Genomic DNA, 20166 nt, shown 5'->3' on the forward strand with positions numbered 1-20166 from the left:
TAACAGTGTTTAGGAAAAACTAATGTAACATTACCTGGATCAAGTTCAAGAATAATGCTTAACCTCAAACCCAATAATTGACCACCGCAAATAAGATATTCAGGGTTTCTTTTAAAATTCTTACTGAAGTTTGGTCTTTTTAACCACTGAAGAAAACTGCACCAAGTTACACACCCTTTCTAATACAGAAATATTTGTAGCAGACAGAATAATTGAACTCCTTTTAGGGCAAGTACATTTTAAATGTAGTGATCAATTCCTTACCCTTACTTTTAGTTGCCAATGCAAATGAGTCAGAGGATTTACTTCAGACACTGAGTTAATTGTGTAACTCTACAGGGAAAAATGCCATTGGAGGGTACTTGCTGACCTCACAGCTGAAAAAAACTATTTAAAAGATGTGGAAACCAGATGTTTCAGGCACATTGCAGCTGCTGCTCTGAGAATTTATCCTGAGCAGCTCCTGACAGACTGCTCCTTCTCTGCAACTGACGATATGATCATCTTAATTTACTTGTTTGTCGTGCTGTGGGAAGAGACTCATGGATGGGGATACAAGAACGGAATTTTTCATAATTCCATATGGCTTGGTAAGAAACTTACTCATGAGTTTTTTGTTGGCAATACCAATTCTTTCAGATCATAAAGAAGTGTGTCATTTTTTCAGTTCTGTTCAAGGATGATTTTTCTAAAGAAAATGCTTAGGGAAGATTTGTGATCTTGAATGCATATAACATTTAAACAGAAGTTTTCCTGCCTTCTAAAATTTAAAAATAGCTTTTTAAAAAAGTGACTTGCCTGGTAGAAAATAGTAGTTAATGTTTATATTCAATCTGAAAATGCATTTGAAATCTTTTAAAGCACAGGTGAAGATGTCGAGGGATGTAATTCTTTGTCAGAGAAAATAAATAAAACCACTAATACGTTATCTTGTTTTTCTTTCAATGCATTTGCAGTCAGATTTTAGAATCATTAGAAATAAATTAAAATATACAAAAACTTTATAATCACAGCTCCATGTACTTTGACCTATATTATATTTTCTGGTTTTCCAAAGACCTTTCAACCATTTTGACAAAGCCAGCTTGCAATACTGAAAAAAAAAGAATAGAAAAAAGGTTTGTATTTCTGAATGCAGAATGCAGAATACCGCTTGCATTCCTTTTGTCCGAGTTATCAATTTGAATACTTTTCTCACCCTTTTGTTAGACAAGGACAGTTTTTTGTTTCATTTTATTAAATGTAAGAAATGACACAGGAACTGTGAAGATAAACAATAGACAAAGGCAAAATAAAGAAAACCCAAAACACTTCTCACAGTACTCAAAACAATGCTGTAATTCTTATGATGCAAAATATTATTGCTTTGTGCCCATTATTGTGTTTAATAGTAAAGATTTTTTAATTGCTTGAAAAGAAAATTGACAGATTTCGGTCAAGAAATAAAGAGAAAGCAAAAACTAACCTGATCTTGGTTGCATGCTTGCTAAGCAGCACTCACTTGTGGAAGATTTTCCCTTTCAGCGTTTTGGTCTCTGGTAAGAACTGCAGCCAGGCGGATTTCATTAAAAAGTTAGATTTGTAAGACACAGCCTTGCCGCCTCTTTTTTCAGCTTGAGCCAGTGAACTAGTTTCATGCCGAACAGTGTAATCCACTTGGCTATGATGAGTTCTGGGATTTACTACAAGAATGAGCCAATCTCTTTGTCTATTTTCATTGGACACCATCAAACTAAGAAATAAGAAATATATTACATATTTGTCAGAAATGAAACAAAAATTATCATCAATTAAACCCAGTTGGATAAACTTTGAAATGCTGTCGAACTCTCTAATGGTCCAATATTTGGAGTTTTTTTTTTTTTTAATTGATGCTGTGCAATACAAAAAATATAATCCTAGATATATTATAGCCCCAGGGATGTTAAGAAGCAAACCCAAATCTTTGTTACAAGTATGCTGCAAATCTGAGTCTCAGGATGGTTGCAAATTGCTTCATTCTGGGACAAATTATCGGCCAGGCAGTCTAGCACAAATTATTTACTGTTGGTTGGATCACTATAATATTAGAAACTATTTAGGGAGGAAAGAGATTGGGATTAGAAGGCAAGAATCTGCTAGCAACTACCAAGAACAAGTCTCTCTAGGCCCCAGTTTACTCACTGTTAAAATGAAAAGGTAAAGTAGGGGATGCCTAAGGTTTGTTTCATGGCTAGCATCCTCCAATTCCTTAGAATAGTAATCAAAAAAAAATTGAAGAGATTTCATCCCATTTACATGGATCATGAAAATGGAAAATGTCCAGATAAGCAACTATTTTCAGCCATTTTATTGAGCCTAGAAAAGGAGAAAGGGAAGGAAAAGCAATATATCTTGAGCCCTACTAGGGTCCAGAAGCTATGTTTATGAGTTTCGGTGCTTTATCTATTCCTAAAAATAATCATTATTCCCATTTGATTAGATGTGAAAACTAAGGCTCAGGCAGTGATTTATAAAAGATCACACAACTTGTCCATGACAGAACCAGGATTAGAAACTAAAAACAGCATTCCACTCTGGCCACTTGCCAAAAGGAAAATACATGTTCTAGTTAAGCAGATTTTTAATGAATAAGTGACAATATATTGACTATAAAAAATAATAAAATATTATTTCTTCTAAAAGGTAAAACTTTAAGAATTACGATTCACTGTAGAAAGGCTCATCTTAACAGTTTACAATTCTAAATTGAGGAGTACTTTAAATAAGATCTTTGTTTAAAATTGTTATATCAAGGATTCTTAACTTATTATAAAGGTAAGATACCTAAAAGTTTGTTGCTCTTTGAGGTACAATGTGGAATATAATATTACTTAATACATTAAATAGAAAATTATAACAATTTTTGCTATTTCAGTTACTATCTTTCTATAGACAAGTATCAAAGGGTATCAAAAGTTTAAAAAGAATTACTGAAAGGAAAAAAATTATTATTTTTTAAATCTTTTCTTTTTCCCCTGCAAACATCATATTTCAATGTTGGAGTAAAATATCAGAGATAATAGTTTGAGAAATCTTGGCATATATTCAGATAACTCCTATGATCTTTATATATATAAATAAAGATCTTTTAGTCTATGTTCATTGGGAATAGAAACAATTTTTTAACATTTTTTATTGTGAAATATAACATATATGCAAAAAAACAATAAATTTTAAAGTACACTGTAACAAGCAGTCATAGAACAGATTTCAGAGTTTGGTATGGGTTACAGTTCCACAATATTAGGTTTTTCCTTCTAGCTGCTCCAAGACACTCAAGATTAAAAGAAATACCAACATATGATTCAGCAGTCATACTCATTTGTTAAATCCTGTCTTCTCTGTTTAACTCCTTCTCCTTTACTCCTTCTCCCTATCTTTAGGGGGAATTTGATCTATGCCCATTCTAACTTTTTCACGTTGGAAGGGGCTGTCGATAATATGGGATGGGGGATGAAACTAGTTGATGTTCTGGAGAGGCTGGCCCCTCTGGGTTTCAGGACTTAATCCAGCCTAGGAACCTATCTGGAGGTTTAGATACGGTTTTAACATTTCTAACAATTAATAACGATCTCGATTACAATGTATATGTAAGTTAAACACACCTCCTATCTCTATTAAAAGCCGTGGTTTTTCTCTACTTTGAGATCAAGATACTTCTACTGATCACTAGTGTCCAAGTTCCTTGAGAACACAACTTGATCAACAACACCTAGCAAAATATCTCATGGTAATTCTCAAAATAAACCCAACTGGAAACTAGTGAAACTTTGGTTAATGAGGCTTTACTATATTAAGGACATTTGAACAATAGGTGACTTTCACCTATTGAAACGACTTGACTGGTTATGATTTGATATACCTGGTGTTCTCTGACCTACGCACATCAGATTGACTAATGTCCTATCACTGCATAGGTGATGGCCCTTCACCATGTAATGTATAAGAGCAGGAACCCTTGTAGTCCAAATAAACTGCAAAAAATGCCAAGTACCAACTCGTACTGAACAGTGGCAGTGTTAGCTTCAGCCTGGAAAGGAGAACAAGGGTTTATATTCCTAATACAGTTGGATTAGGATCATCTCTTGCTGTATGCCAAAGAGTATGTGGTTTCATTGGAAATGATCTAATGGTGGCTGATTGCACAGGTCAGGATGCAAAGACTCAACCTTAATCTGGAAGACTACATAAAACTTTCAGTGGTAACCATAAAAGACCTAATATTATTGTTATCATCCTAGGAATCTCTTCACACTGTTTCTATGGCAGAATGCATTCCAAACTCAAAACAATCCATTTAACAGTGATCTATTGGAAGGCAACTCATGTATGACTTAATGTGCCTAAAATATGTTGGGAACAACATGTGAGCTAAAAAAGACAAACCAGATAATGAACTTAGTAAAGTGTGCCCAGTTTTTTCCCTGCTGTGTTTGAATTTACTTTTCTTTTCTTTACTTCAGGGTTTATTTTGGATTCCTTCAAATCTTTCTTCAGTTTTCAATTTGTTTACTAAATTCTCAGTTATTCTGCATTAGTCATTTCCCTCAAATGGATATTTTGGCTTATTTTTTCCATCATTGTGAGCCTACATAATGGATCAGTTTTCATTGGTTTCTTTTGCCTTCGCCTACTTTTTCCTCCTGTTGCTTATCTTTCCAAGTTTTTATATAATTAAAACCAAAAGAAAGTCAAAACTTATCATCCTTGGGTAGCATAGAAATACAATGTTGCCTTAAAATTTTTTCTTTTGGGCTATCAGTTCAGAAGCATAATTTAGCCTCAAGTTTCTGTCTGTAACAGCAAATTCCCCTAAAATTCCCTTTATCCATAGTTTTTTCCAAATCTTTCTAACAATGAAAACTTAGGCACCTAAGGCAGCTGTCCCAGAAAACCCTTTGGCAGTAATACTAGTTGATGTAATCTCCCAGCTGAGGCCCGAGAATTTCCCTTGTTCCATAAGAATAGATAATAGTGAATTTATAGCATTTTGTGACTTCACAGAACAAGCAGCAGGCGTCTACCACAGAGAAGCACGGTCTGGCAAATATAAGCTCACCTATGCCGAAGCGAAGGCGGTGTGTGAATTTGAAGGGGGCCACCTTGCCACCTACAAGCAGCTAGAGGCAGCCAGAAAAATTGGTATGTGAAATGACGATGATCTTGCTTTTTATTTCACCCTTGGGGGAAGAAAACATTTCCACTTTTCCTTTAACTCTTTAATAAGGCTTTTCTCCAGCCCCTCCTGATAGTTTTCTAAGCCACTCTGAATTCTCAGTTCTCTGTCTTCTCTCATCTTCTCTGCCAGGGGTGGAAAATAGTTCTCAGGAGTACTAGTGACTTGTTTTGAGTCACCACACCCATTATGAAGTTAAAAAAAAAAAATTAAAAACCTCATTTAAATTTTTTTTAACTTTTTTATTGTTTAGTACATACAAAGCAAAGAAAGAAAAAAGCAATAATTTTCAAAGCACTCTTCAACAAGTGGTTATAGGACAAATTCCAAAACCTCACTAAATTGTAATGCCATGCTGGTCATTTTTGTTTGTTTGTTTTGTTTTATTTTGGGGGGGGGGTGCATGGGAATTGAACCCCACACGGCAGGCGAGAATTCTACCACTGAACTTCCCCACACCAGTCATTTTTAATATCGCTCTTCCTCTTCTTGATATCTGAGTATAGGTTTCCTCAGGCACTACTATGTTGACGCTCCTATGTTTCTACAAGGAAATTTACCTTACGAGGTAAATTTGTAAGAGAAGCATTGAATTTGCTCATTCAAAAAAAAAAAGAAAGAAAAAACATTTAACATTAAATGGGAGAATAATTTGTACTTTAGGAGCAAAAGCTATGAGGAAAAAAATTGTAAGATGAGAGAAGAAAGAAACTAGGAAGATGATGAAAAACCCAGTAATTAAGTGATGCTGTTTTTGCTTCTTTATGTAGAAATGGTCTGCTACCATTTCTCACGGACTTTAGAAGAATCCAAAGGCCATTCCCATTTGGGATTTTCTCTTCCACTGAGGAAGCACCTTTGCTGGCAGGAAAATACTTGGAAAGGCTTATGATATTAGTATACACCATCCAAGACAAAAATAAGGTGGTTCCTGAAACGCCCAGTCGCCCAACTGCTGGGATAATTGATTATGGTGGGACTCTGGGAGAAGCAGGAGCTGGAATGATGGAGACAAAGACCATTTAACTGCTAGTAAAATCACTCTTGGACAGCATGGATGTGTATAAAAATAACTGCCTAAATTGTGCAAGGAAAACTGTGCTGAGGTTTTGTTTGAAAAATTTTTTTCCTTATACAAGAATGTAAAATAGTAGCAATACTTTAATGTGATCCTTAAACTGATCCTTATTACTACTTGAAAACATTTTTTCAGAATTGATGGTCATTTCAGAAATTATGTCCTGGAGTTAGGTTGACTATTCATGAAAAGAAGCAAGCTCTGAGCTTGAATTATTTTCACATCCACAGTGTCATGGTTTCTAGTCCATCTGTGCCTTTTATCCCCCAAGACATTTTCTAGCAAAAGTCAGAAGTTACATTTTATATGTATACAAACCTTCTTTCTTCCTTCTTTTCTTAGTTTTATCCTTCCCTTTCTTCCTTTTTCTTTTCTTCCTTCCTTCCAATTTCCTTCTTTTAAGAAAACAGCTATTTTTTTTCTTTTTATGTAAACTGGATTTATCAATTGACAAACTGTCACTGTTGAAAGGAACCATTGATGTTAAGTGATTTTTGCCAAGCTGGGTGTGTTTAACTAGTTAAGCCCATAACCCTCCCTTCCTCTTGCAGGATTTCATGTCTGTGCTGCGGGATGGATGGCCAAGGGTAGAGTTGGCTATCCCATTGTGAAGCCAGGGCCCAACTGTGGATTTGGAAAAACTGGGATTATTGATTATGGAGTCCGTCTCAATAGGAGTGAAAGATGGGATGCCTATTGCTACAACCCTCATGGTTTGTTAAAAAGAATTCTTTTTATAAGTTTTGCAAAAACAGTGCTGCTAGGAGGTTGCTAAAAAGAATTAGCTGCTTGTTCCAAAGGTAATCCAATTTGGCAATGATAATTATTACTAGTAACTACCATTCAGGGAGTGATTATGCTGTGCAAGACACTGGGTTATGTTCCTTCATCTGCTCTCAGTTAATCCCCACAAATACCTTTATAAGGAGCTACTGTTATACCATTTTAGAAATCAGGAAATTGAGATTTAAAGAGGTTAAGTAATTTACCAAAAGTCGGACAGCCAACAATTTGCAGGCAAGTTTGATAGAGAATTTAGGTCTTTTCTGCCCAGGGGAAATGTACCAGCCATGGTGGGGTGGTTGGGTGAAGGCTGCTAAATAGTTATAACTAATTCACTTAAGGAACGCCAACTGTTTAAAATTATCCCTTTGATAGGATGGCAAAAAGGAGACGAAGACAAAATGAACAAATTCTTTCCCTAATTTCTTTTTTTATTCATAGTTTTCCAAGGCTGCTTGCAGCTAGAAAGCATTTGAGGAGAAAAATTAACTCACTATAATTACCATAAGAGGTTATTCCTTACTCATGCTTTTGGAGGAAAAAAAAAATGGACTAAGTTCCTTTGGATATATTTTCCCCAGGAGAATATAACAAAGTGTTAAATGTCTTAGAAAGTTCTTCTAGTATTTATGGTCATAAATGTCTTCAGGTGGTGCCTAATATGATCAACCCTATACCAAATCCCATAACATAACCAGTCTGTGGAAAGTCATAATGAAGTTCCATCATATTATTATAGAAATTATTTAACTATTTAAACACTTGGAGAATTATTTCTCCTGTCTGAAAGCAGAAATTCAAAGTAGAACTGAATTTTACCTAGAGCTGTCATCTGCCCGTACAAAATAGGAATAAATATTTAGATTGCATTTATTTAGGACTATAATTTTTCAAATCACTTTGACTTATTTTAAGTTTATTTACTCCTATATCTCATTGTTAGTAGAACAGTATCTTCCTTTCCCACCCATTCTTCCTCTTTGCCTTTGTTTTCAGGATATCTGTATAGCCGACTCTCTTTACTCAAGAGTAACTTTATTTCCAAATAGATGCTCTGATTCTTCTTTCACTTAGTAAACTTTAGGATCTTTGGTCTCCTCCTAGTCCATCATTTCCTTAGGTCAAACTCTAGGGGACATGCTACTGGAAAGATTCATAGGGGATTTCATTGCTCTTTTATAAAAATGCCCTCATACATTTTTATAAACTACTTTCTTTTCTCTGAGAGGCAGAATAGTTTTACTCTGGGAGTATGTGTATAGAATCCTGGGAGGCAAGTTGTTCTAGTTTGAAAGCTGCTGGAATGCGATATACCTGAAACAGAATGGCTTTTAAAAAGGGGAATTTATTAAGTTACAAGTTTACAGTTCTAAGGCTGTGAAAATGTCCAATCTAAGGCATCCAGGGAAAGATACCTTGGTTCAAGAAGGCCGATGACTAATAATAATAATAATAATAATAATAATAATAAAGGCTGATGACAGTCAGGGTTTTGCTCTCAGCTGGAAAGGCACATGGCAAGATCTGCTAGCTTTCTCTTCAACAGCTTCCCTGGGGCTCTGTCCTTTGTTGGCTCTGGTGATTCTGGTGGTTCTGGTGGCTCTGGCAACTCTCTAGCTTTTTTCAAAATAGTTCCCTCTTAAAGGGCTCCAGCTAGGAACCCCACCTTGAATGAGTGGAGACACATTTCCATGGAAACTATCTAGTCAAAAGTTACCACCCACAATTAGGTGGGTTGCTTCTCCATGGAGACATCAAGAACTTGGCTTTTCTGGGCTACACAACACATTCAAACCAGCACACAGGCCTTTACCCATTCTCTATATTAGGCTTACTTTTTGGGCTTAGTGGTATGCTGGTTATTTAGATGTGGTTAACCCACAGGAAATGGAGACTGCCTGATCTGACAATAGGATAAAAATAGCTCAATGAAAAATAACTAGATGAATCTATAATAACAGTATCAGAAAAATAAAGCAATCAGTACTACTTAATATCACCTCATTAGAAGCTAATTGAAGTAAGGAAGAATAGGGTCATTAAAGACCCTATTCTAAACACATAAGTGTTTAGAAGTAAACTTGCTCATTCAAGTTCTGAATGTATTACATGACATTGACTGCCTTTATGAATATTTTTTAACAAGTTAACAGTCCTCAGAAATTCTCTCAGCTTTGTGATTCTGTCACTTTCTAAATAAGCAATATAATGAGGCAATAACTATGATAGAAAATATGGAGATGAATGGATATAGCTGAATGGACAACTAAGTTAGTTCAGTATTTGAATTGTCTTCCTAATAATATATACAACAGACTTAAGAGGCTATGGGACAGAGCCAGTCACTCCAAAAACTGGCATTGCACATGTTTATGTATACATATAAACTAGGTATTATATAATATTTAATTATGCAATACAGCTAGCTTACATTTGTACTTACCTTTACATTTTTCTTCTATATTTTATCCTCAGAGTAAACCTGTCAGGCATGCTTATTTTTATTTTACCAAAGAAGAAAGTGAGGTAGAGAGAGTGGTCACAGAGCTCAGACTACATCTCCAGTCTTCTTTCGTCCCTCCCTAGCTTTTCTAAGAGCCTCTACTGCTTTGGAGAGAGAACCTTCCTTAACTTTTGGGCATTAAGGATTCTAACACAATTTCTTAAAATGGCTATTTTTAAAAAGAAAAGTTTTGGGAAGAGTTTCTGAAAAAATATCTTCAAATGAGTCACCACCACCTGGGTTATTTTTGAGTTTCCAGGCGCTACCATTTTTCTAGCCCTAGCCACTTACCTTATGTGGAATTAAATTAGCTAGATTTCTTTTATTTGCAAACCACTGGTTCTGGCAGAAGGCCCCTCTCCCCCACCCTCATGACAGGATAGGACAAGACTGAAATCTATAAAATGATGAATAACTTGGAAAAAATAGACATGAAGACCTCTACCAAATCTTGAAATATTAGAAGAGTCTTAGCTTAAAAACTAGTGAAAAGGAGTGCAGAATGATTGTTCTTTTTAATTAGATTAGAATGACCTTCAAGTCTCTTGTGCTTCTGAAATTCAGTAATGATTTTCCAAAGGGAATTTATGGGACTCATTTTTTCAAAAAGTGTTTGAGTTCCTTGAAGACACAGTGATGACGTCACAGGAAAAAATCACTGCCTCCTTGAATGAGTTGTTGGTAGCATGGATGCATATATTTGTCAAATTGCATAGAACTGTGCATATAAGACCTGTGCATTATATGCCTTAAAAAAACAAAAAGAAGGCAGTGTGATGGTGGCTCAGCAGGCAGAGTTCTCACTTGCCATGCTGGAGACACAGGTTCAATTCCTGGTGCCTGCCCATGCAAAAAGCAAACAAAAAAAACATTTCTTGAACTTGATAACAACACTTAGGGTGGCTACATATCTCCTTGCTCTTAGGAAATGTACACGGCAATAGTGTGTCCAAGAAAAATGATGTGTACAACCAGCACTCATGTTCAGAAAATGGATTGATAAACAGACAGATAGATTGACACGGCAAATGGGGCAAAATATTAAAATTATTGGGCCTGGGTACCTGGGAGCTAGAGATACGTTGGAGTTCCTTAGAGTCATTTAAGTTTCAAAATAAAAAGTTAAAAAATAAACGAAAAATGCAAAAAGTAAAAATGTAAACAGAAGCACAACTAATTAAAGTACTATTTTTCTTGCTACTTTAGATCTCTAAAAAATTCACGGAGAGACCATGTTCATTTTAGAGAATTTAGAAACTATTGATGAAAAAAGCACTTACTTTTATTCTTTAGCTATAAGTATGCATAATTTAGTCTAGATGCTGTATACTGGGCCATTTCTTTAATGTTACATAAAAAGCAAAAAATAGGTGGACACTAGGAAATGAATCTCATTTAAAAATAGCGATTTTTTCCAATGCTCATTTTTTTTCCCCATTGCAGCAAAGGAGTGTGGTGGTGTCTTCACAGATCCCAAGCGAATTTTTAAATCTCCAGGCTTCCCAAATGAGTATGAAGATAACCAAATCTGCTACTGGCACATTAGACTCAAGTATGGTCAGCGTATTCACCTGAGTTTTTTGGACTTTGACCTTGAAGATGACTCAGCTTGTTTGGCTGACTATGTTGAAATATATGACAGTTATGATGATATCCATGGCTTTGTGGGAAGGTAGGTGTTGGTTCCCCATACAGGAAAGAAACAAAATGAACTTCTTGTTTTCATATTCCTTTGATTTCCATGCACAGTTCTCACTATACTGATTCTCCAGTATTCTACACTCCTGCAACATTTTTCCTTTTGGAATGAATTTTTAGAAATTGATTTAAAAATCCCTTACTTTTACATAAGTTCCTTTCAAGTCATAATTCAAATAAAAATAATCAAATCCTTTTGTCTATAGGTCCAATGTAAATTTTACACATTAAAATCAACCCACCCTAGGAGTCAAAATATTAATTCTGCCAACAATACACCCATTAATCTTTATTAAGAGAATTTTATGGAAATTAATCAGGAACAATCATTTAATTTTTCCAAGTAGATTCAAGTGATGCATAAATACTTTTGTGGCTTACACAAAGTAGAAATGCCAAATATCCTTTCTAAAGAATCCATTAATATTGTGAGAAGGTTATTTCAAATGACAAACTTTGTTTTAATCCTTCTTCTCCCTTATAAATGTAAGTAATAAAAAATACAAAGATAATAGAAAAATGAGCTATTACTTAAGGGAAATAAAGCATTTTTATTATCAGTAAGGGCTACTTACCAATACTATTACTACTCATTCACGTGACCTCTCTTTTTTTAAATTTCAGATACTGTGGAGATGAGCTTCCAGAAGACATCATTAGTACAGGTAATGAAGAGCTAAATTATGATTTGCTTTCTCACAGTGTCCTTGAAAGTGTATAAACAGTAGTTTCATTATTCACTTTTTAAAACTGAGAGAACTGAGACTGGGTGGAGGCTAGTTAGCTTATACAATGCACAGAAGTGTCTATTTATTTATACTTAAAGAAAAACACCCAAATTTCTTGCACTGAAAATGTATAGGATCTTGTTTTCGCAGGACTTACTCTGAGACAATCTCAAGTCTGCAAATTCACAAATATTATGGTAGCTTATGATTTCCATAAACTGTAGTAATAAAATGACCAAAATTTTTAATTGATAAAAGATTAAAGTTGTAAAAAAAATACATTCTGTCACTAAACGATTTATATTATTATATTTTTATCTTACTACAGCATTCCTCAAAGAGTGCTTAGGAACACAGTTCTGTAAGATGCCTTATTAGGCATTACATAAGAAAAGGAGGTTAAGGTCAAATAAGTTTGGGAGACATTGGGTTAAACAATGTTAAACAAGTTTCTTTGTTAGAAGAATTCACTGAGCTTTTGATATGATAATTAGACACTGTAAATCTCAAAAGCCTAAATATAATAGGCAATGCTTTCCAAACCTTTTTCCTCCTGCAAATTATTTTGTGGGACTTTGTTCCATGAAATATACCTCAAAAAATGTCTTTGGCATAATATAAATTTATTACAATAAGAATGCCACTTTTTTAAATGAAAATTTTATTGTGACATATATGTGACATAAAAGTTTCCATTTTCACCATTTTCAAGTATACAATTCAGTGATATTAATTACCTTCACAGTGATACTACTCTTTAATTTATCTGAAATTCCCATTTTTTCTGGCTAAGAATCTTCACTTTCTTAGAGTCTTCATTTTCTCTTTTTATTTCTCTCACCAGCACAGGATGTTGACCCTTACATAATCCATTTTTCCTTCAAGTCATGAAATTTATCACTATACTTCTGCAACTAAACTCAACAATGCTACCTTGAATTGCGGTTTCTAAGTAGTTTAAGACAGAAACTAAGATCTAAATTACTCCCACAACCCAGTTTTTCAGTGCACTCCATTCTAATTTATGCTTCAGTCATCACTGACAAAGATGGAACTTCCTTTTCAGTCCTTGAAAGATTAATGTTTAACATATACTAATTTATTGCTCCCTGAGGAGGGTAACATTAAACCTTTTGTTTATATTTTATTCTCGTCTTGAAATATTCTGTCAACAGAAAGTAGAAAGAAGAGATCTTACGAGCTATGGGAGTTTGAAGAATAAGAATCCTATTTTTTTTTTAAAAGGGGTAGGGAGGGGGTGTATCAAAAGGAAGCTTGAAAACTTGATATTCTTGTTTTATCTAGAACAGACAAAACTAACTCCTAGTGTAATCAAACCAGTGTTTTTCTTGTGCAACTGTAAGAAACAAAAATAAATAAATTAATTAAATAACCCACAGAGTTTATTATTCAGAGAGAAACAAATCAACAAATAGAAAAGGATATGGTTGACCACAAGAGCCAAAGATTTAGCAAAACAGCAGGCAGAGAAAATTCATTCGGTGGGATAAAAACAAAAGAAGATATAAAATATTTCCAACATATACTCCTATCAGTTGAGCTTAAGTCTTTAACATTTTGAACTAATTTTCTTTTTAAATCTGTACTTACTGTAAGATATTTATATATAAAAATAATCATAAAACAAAATGAACAAATTAAAATCTACCCATAACCCCACCATTTGAAAAAAGTTATGTAAAGTAAGAATGTGCCAGCTTTTCTCAACCCAGAAAAGCATCTGCTAACTGTAGTGGCAATCCTTCCTGGTGCTTTGCTATGTTATACAAGTGCTATATCCATGAATACCATGGACATATTTCCAAGTCAAAATATGCTGTTTAGATCATTCTAATTCTTTTTATTGACAGTCTGACAGGTCACTAGATGAATGTAGCATAATTTATTATGTACCAATATGCAACATCCTGAAGATGGTTTTTTCTGATTTTTTTCTTTTTTTAGTTAATGTTTCAATGGGTGGTTTTTAAACTTCTACCTTCACATTATTAGTGCTACTTTTAAAATAAAGATGAGATTCCTAGAATTGAGATTTTGGGATTCCAATGGATGTACATTTTAAATGATAGATGTTGCCAAATTACCACAAGCTTTCCAATGCCAATTTGCATTTTAACTAGCTGAGTATTCAACATAAAAGCAAAAAAGGTCTCACTGTTGGTTTAATTTACACTTCTTTTTAGTTGTTTTTTTTTAGCATCTTTTTATATGGTTATTGGCCCTTTCTATTACTGTTAGTTTTCTATTTTTATTCCTTACATATTCTTCTTTAGAGAATTTTGTCTTTTTTTATTTCTATTAGTTTTTTGTATATTAGGGATAGTAACCCCCTGTTTTTTCAGTCTGTCTGTTACCCTTTAACTTTGGTTTCTTTTACCATGAAAAAAAATATTTTTTCCCCTTTTTTCTTTCTTTTCTTTTATTTTTTAATTTTTTAAAATTGAGGCAAATCTTCCAATTGCGAGAAAAATGCAGTAGTTAAGAGCATGAATTCTAGAGCCAGACTGTCCGGTCCCAAATCCAAGTCATTTTACCTCTTGCCTCAGCATCACATCTACAAAACAAGAATTTTAATAAAATCCACACCATAGTGTTGCTGTGGAGATTAAATGAGTTAATTGATGAAAGGTACTTCAAGCTGTGCTTGGCAAACATTAGTATTCAATATCTGTGATTCTTTTGTTTTTTCAAATGTGAATCTGGATTTGGGGTCTAATTAAGAAGCCCTTTCCCTCCCAAATAAGATAAAAATATTTCTACATTTTGTTATATATAATAAAGTTTTTCCTCTTTACTTTTATGACCTTTTAATCTCTAATGTAAGTAAAATGTATTAAGATATTGTGTAAAGTAAAGAACTTGTTTTATTTCTTACAAATGGGAAGCTTGTTACCCCAGCATCATTTAATGAATAACCCACCAATACTTCACTGGTTCGAACTGCTTGCCATCCTCCTGTAATTCTGCAGATACTCCTAGAAGGAAATCCTATTAAAACAGAATAGACAAAATTTCCTGTAAGAGAGACAGTCGATTAGTGAAAAAAAAGGACTCTGCCATGCTCCACCCAGCAATGAAACCACAGCATCTATAGCTTCAGAACTCAGCTTTGCATTCCCTGACTCTTGTTCATGAATCCCTACATTCCTCTATGAGAATGTTGAGTCTTTGAATTTCTTTGTTCTTTTACTCCTTCCCCCCTCCCCCCCACTCCAGGAAATGTCATGACCTTGAAGTTTCTAAGTGATGCTTCGGTGACAGCAGGAGGTTTCCAAATCAAATATGTTGCCATCGATCCTATATCCAAATCAAATCAAGGAAAAAATACAAGTGCTACCGCTACTGGAAATAAAAACTTTTTGGCTGGAAGATTTAGCCACTTGTAAAACAGAAAAGGAAATTCAGAACACACAGTGTTTATGTTTGAATCTTTTGGAACCCTTTTGATCTCACTTTTATACTATTATTATCATTTTTATTATTATTAACATTTATTTATTTTTTGAAATGTGAAAGCAATACCTGATAATTTTGAAAGACACAGCAAACTTAAATGAGAAAGAAAATCTCATAATCCCGCTGCATAAAAATAACAATTATTAACATTTTTATGTATTTTCTTAGTCATTTTTCTATTTGTGGTATATGTATATATGTAACTATGAGTACTGGTATATGAAATTTTGGAATTCTGCTCTGTGTCAGTTTTATACCCTGTTTTTTGCTTTTATCTTGAACTTTACAGCATAAACATTTTCCCATATCATTGAGTATTTTAAAATATATACATTTGAACAGCTGTATAATACTCTATGGTGTGATTATTCCATGCTTTATTTAAGCCTTTCTTTATTATTGGAATTTTAGGTTGTTTTCATAAATATTGCTGTAATAAACATCCTTGAACTTATGTATTTGTGCAGCTCTCTATTATTTGGGATAGTTTCCAAAGAAGTTGAATTACTGGATCAGATGTTAATTAAAACAGAATTTTCAGGATACAAGGGTAGTTCAGTGGTAGAATTCTTGCCTGCCATGCGGGAGACCAGGTTCAATTCTCTGCCCATCCACTTCCTAAACAAACAAACAAAAATTCAACAAATGATGCTGCAATAAGGGAATACTCACATACAAAAAGAACGAAATGTGACCCCAGCCATATGGCATACAAAAAAAAAAAAAAAAAACTAACAGAATTTTCCTTTCTGATAAACAAGAGTGACATTTCATTGTGGTTTGAATTTGCATTTCCTTGTTAGTGAGATTGGCCTCAGTTTATCTATGTTTTGATCAATTTTATTTTTTTTGTCCATTGTTTTTCCATGCCTTTCGCTCATTTTTCTCTATAATCTCTTCTCTTCTTGATTTGTAAGAAATCATTTTATATTAGACATATAATTCCATATCTGCTACATATGTTGCAATTTAATTTTAAGGTTATAATTTGTGTTTTGCTTTTACGGAATTTTTTTTACTGCATTAAAGGTAGAAATTTATTTGCTGTCATATTTATTCACCTGCTGAGATCCCTCTTTTTGTTATGCTTAAGATGAATATTCCAATTACAAGATTTGATATTAATTCACCTACATTTTACTACTGTTGCTCTATGGCTTTGCTTTTTTGGGGGGCTAGGTCTCGGTCTCACTCTGTATACGTGGGGCAATGATGACCATCTGATTACAGTCAACAAAAATGCATGCACCAGGTATTATTCTTGGCACTTATGAACAAAAATCACTTGACCTGAGGAGCTCAATAGAGGGACTGGCTTTAGATAGGAACATGGACAGTGCTGCTACAGAACATGTTCTTAACCCTCTTTTATGCCATTAATCTTTTTTCGGGGGGAGTGGTGGTACATGGATCAGAAATTCAACCCGGATCTCCCACATGTAAGGCGAGCATTCTACCACTGAACCACTCATGCACCCTATGCCATTAATCTTTTGATAGGTGAAATCTACGGATGCTTCTTGGAACAGCATTTTTAAATGCATATAATAGGTATGCAAAGAAATCGAATTATATTGTAAAGTTATCAAATTATTTTTAAATCAAATCTGTGATACATTAATGTGTATGCTTATTAAAGCTACAAATTCCACATTCTAGCAGTGAGTCTAATAACTCATATTTTCAAAGTAATGATATATTATTATATGTATGTGCAATATTCTAAGATATCTGCAAAAAAAACTACTTCAGGATATAAAAGTACATATGATGTCTATTGGTGATAAAACCATGGGCACTACTAGTGACTGTGGTTTATTATCTACAATCATAGTAAATGAAGAGCTAGATTTCAGTTAAAAGTCATTAGGAATAAAGATGCACTCCTCCATTCATGATCACCCAACCCCTGGATTTGATCCATAGACCCCTTAGGAGAAGGCAGAATGTGGGGACACAGAAGTCAACAGGTGGAGAAATCTTTGGTGGGAATCTGCAGGGGCACTCTTCTGCTTGCTTTACATTCCTTGGTGAAGAAAGAATCAAATATGAGTCAAGCGTAAGGATGGAGAAACAGATGTAAGAAGCTGGAGAAGAGAGAGAAGGCTTGAAATAGTCTACTAGGAAAGTGGGAAAGTGAATGGACTAGGAAGATAAGGTTGTGATTAATAGAAATGCGTGAAGGGCCCATTTGAAGTTTGTGGTCATGAATTTTAAGGTGAGACTGATCAATTTAGCTATGACTTCCTCCAGCCAAGTTAATAGGCATAAGGACAGATTAAGGGAGGAGCTGAGAGAACCAGGGTTTGGGTTTTACCAAGTGTGTATGAAAGAGAGGGGCAAGAGAATAGGGGGAGAATGCAAGGGAGGAATGGTCGTGGTCACTTAAGCAGTTTAGTTAGATAACGAGGTAAGGGAAGACATCAAGGAAATGAGAGACTGTGAAAAAGTGGTAAGAAAGTGCTGTGAAAAAGAAGTGAGACCTTCCTGAGGCAGAAGGATCAGGGTTTGAGAGAGAATACACTGGAGAGGTAGGATATCCTGGTCAGGGAATGGCATCTTAAATAAAACCTTTTGTGATAGGCAGAATGATGCCCTTCCTCCAAGATGTCTATGTCCTAATCCCTGGAACCTCTGAATATATTACCTTACATGGCAAAAGGGACTTTGCCATTGTGACTAAGTTAAGGACTCTGAGATGGGGAGATTATCTACATTATGCAGGTATGCCCAATGTCATCATAATTGTCCTTAAAGTGGTTGGTTCCCTATTGTGTGAGTTGTAATTTAATAGTAACAACAATACCAATTTCAAAAATGGTTGAGGGTGCTCACTTCGGCAGCACATATACTAAAATTGGAACGATACAGAGAAGATTTGTATGGCCCCTGTGCAAGGATGACATGCAAATTCGTGAAGCGTTCCATATTTTTAAAGAAAAAATGGGTGAGGAAGAGTCAGAGAAGGGATATGAAGACAAAAGCAAGGTCAGAGAAAAAAAGTCTTTGAAGATGGAGAAAGGGGTCAAAAGCCAAGATTTCAGGTGGCCTTTAGAAACTGGAGAAGGCAAGGAAACAGATTCCCAGAACCTCCCAAAAGCAATGCTACCCTGTCGACACCTTGATTTAGCCAGTGAAATGTGTCTAAGACATCTGAATTTCGGAACTGAAAGATAATAAATTTGTGTTGTTTTAAGTTACTAAATATGCAGTAATTAGTTATGGCTGCCATAGAAAGAAATACACCTTTTAATCAGTTTCATGCAGATTTAGACATTGAGAAGTTAAAGTACAATTCTGGGTAAGAAAGCATAAGTGAGAAGAAGCAGTAAACAAATTATAGCCACTTTCTAAACTCAGAGAACTTAATGTAGGTGAATATTATTTAAGGCCAATATAATGTTTCTAATTTTATGATTTCCTGCCTAATCCTTTTTTGCTTCTGAGAATGTCGGTTTTGTGTATCAACTTGGTTAAGCTATAGTCCCTAGTTATTCAGTCAAATGCTAATCTAGGTGTGGTTGCGAAAGTATTTTATAGATTTGGTTAACATCTGCAATCAGTTGACTTAGTGAAGATTACCCTGCATAATGGAATATTACACAGCTGTAAGAGAATAAAGTCATGAAGCATATAACAATGTGGATGGACCTTGAGGACATTATGCTGAGTGAGATCAGCCAGAAACAAAAGGACAAATACTGTATGGTCTCACTGATATGAGCTAACATTAATGAGTGAACTTGGAGAATTTCAGTTAAGAATGCAGGTTATTAGGATATAGAAATAGGGTAGAGATTGGGTAAATGGTACTGAAGGGATACAGATTGTGTAATAGGACTGATTGTAAAAATTCAGAAATGGCTAGCACAATAACAGCCGATTATAGCACAATAATGTAAGTACACTGAGTGAAGCTGAATGTGAGAATGATAGAGGGATGTGCCGGTTTGAATCTGTGGTGGACCACAGAAAAGCCCCTTTCATCCTCAATCAATATTGCTGGGTGGGACTACAGCTTTCTAAAGGCCCGAGGATAAATGACTTTCAGACTTTGAAATCTAATGGACTTTGCCCTGCAGATTTTCGAAACTGTATGGGTTCGGTGACCCCAGTGTTCCTTCTTCCCTGTGGAAATGTGTATATGTATCCTATGGATGTTCCTCCTTTGTGTGTTGGCAGCAAATAATTTGTTTTGAGTTTTTATAGGTCCAGAGCCAGAGGAGAACTTTGCCTTAGGACAGACCATGCCTATAACTGACTTGATGAGATTTTATACTGTCTCTAATTTTGTACTTCATTTGTATTGCTACCGAAAGGTTTAAGGTTTTCTGATATTGTTATGGAATGAACGTATTTTGCATTTAGAAAGAGCATGTCTTTTTGGGGTCCAAAGGGTAGAATATGCCGTTTTGAATCTCTGGTGGACCCCAGAAAAGCTACGCCCTTTAATATTCATTCAATATTGCTGGGTGGGTGCATTTTGATTGTTTCCATGAAGATGTGACCCACCCAACTGTGGGTGGAAACCTTTGATTAGATGATTTCCATGGAGGTGTGTCTCCACCCACTGAAGGTGGAGTTGCTTACTGGAATCCATTAAAAGAGGAAACATTTTGGAGAGAGTCCCTTTTTGGTAGAGCCATGAGAAAGACAGTAGGCACCCCCAAGTTTGGCATGTGCCCTTCCAGCTGAGAGAGAA

General features: G+C 34.9%; 1 protein-coding gene and 1 non-coding gene across 2 annotated transcripts; both read left to right on the forward strand.

Annotated features, from left to right (window-relative positions):
- Positions 1–431: 431 nt before the first annotated feature.
- TNFAIP6 (TNF alpha induced protein 6) lies at positions 432–15909 on the forward strand. The gene is made up of 6 exons (XM_077153795.1): positions 432–590; positions 5026–5163; positions 6827–6988; positions 11005–11233; positions 11884–11924; positions 15225–15909. Exons 1-6 carry the CDS (start codon positions 497–499, stop codon positions 15392–15394), a joined length of 834 nt encoding a protein of 277 aa, XP_077009910.1. The 5' UTR covers positions 432–496; the 3' UTR covers positions 15395–15909.
- Positions 15910–18291: 2382 nt separating this feature from the next.
- LOC143678393 (U6 spliceosomal RNA) lies at positions 18292–18398 on the forward strand. The gene has a single exon (XR_013173205.1). It is a non-coding gene; the product is annotated as a U6 spliceosomal RNA (small nuclear RNA).
- The last annotated feature ends 1768 nt before the right edge of the window (positions 18399–20166 follow it).

This window comes from Tamandua tetradactyla, chromosome 3 (assembly GCF_023851605.1).
Source record: "Tamandua tetradactyla isolate mTamTet1 chromosome 3, mTamTet1.pri, whole genome shotgun sequence".
In the NCBI taxonomy this organism is placed as follows: Eukaryota; Metazoa; Chordata; class Mammalia; order Pilosa; family Myrmecophagidae; genus Tamandua; species Tamandua tetradactyla.

Excerpts from the sequence above, each read along its gene's own strand:
- TNFAIP6 (XM_077153795.1), top strand. The coding sequence starts at position 497 with ATGATCATCTTAATTTACTTGTTTGTCGTGCTGTGGGAAGAGACTCAT. Across the intron at positions 6,989-11,004 it reads CTATTGCTACAACCCTCATG|CAAAGGAGTGTGGTGGTGTC; the intron begins GTTTGTTAAAAA and ends TCCCCATTGCAG. Across the intron at positions 11,234-11,883 it reads ATCCATGGCTTTGTGGGAAG|ATACTGTGGAGATGAGCTTC; the intron begins GTAGGTGTTGGT and ends TTTAAATTTCAG.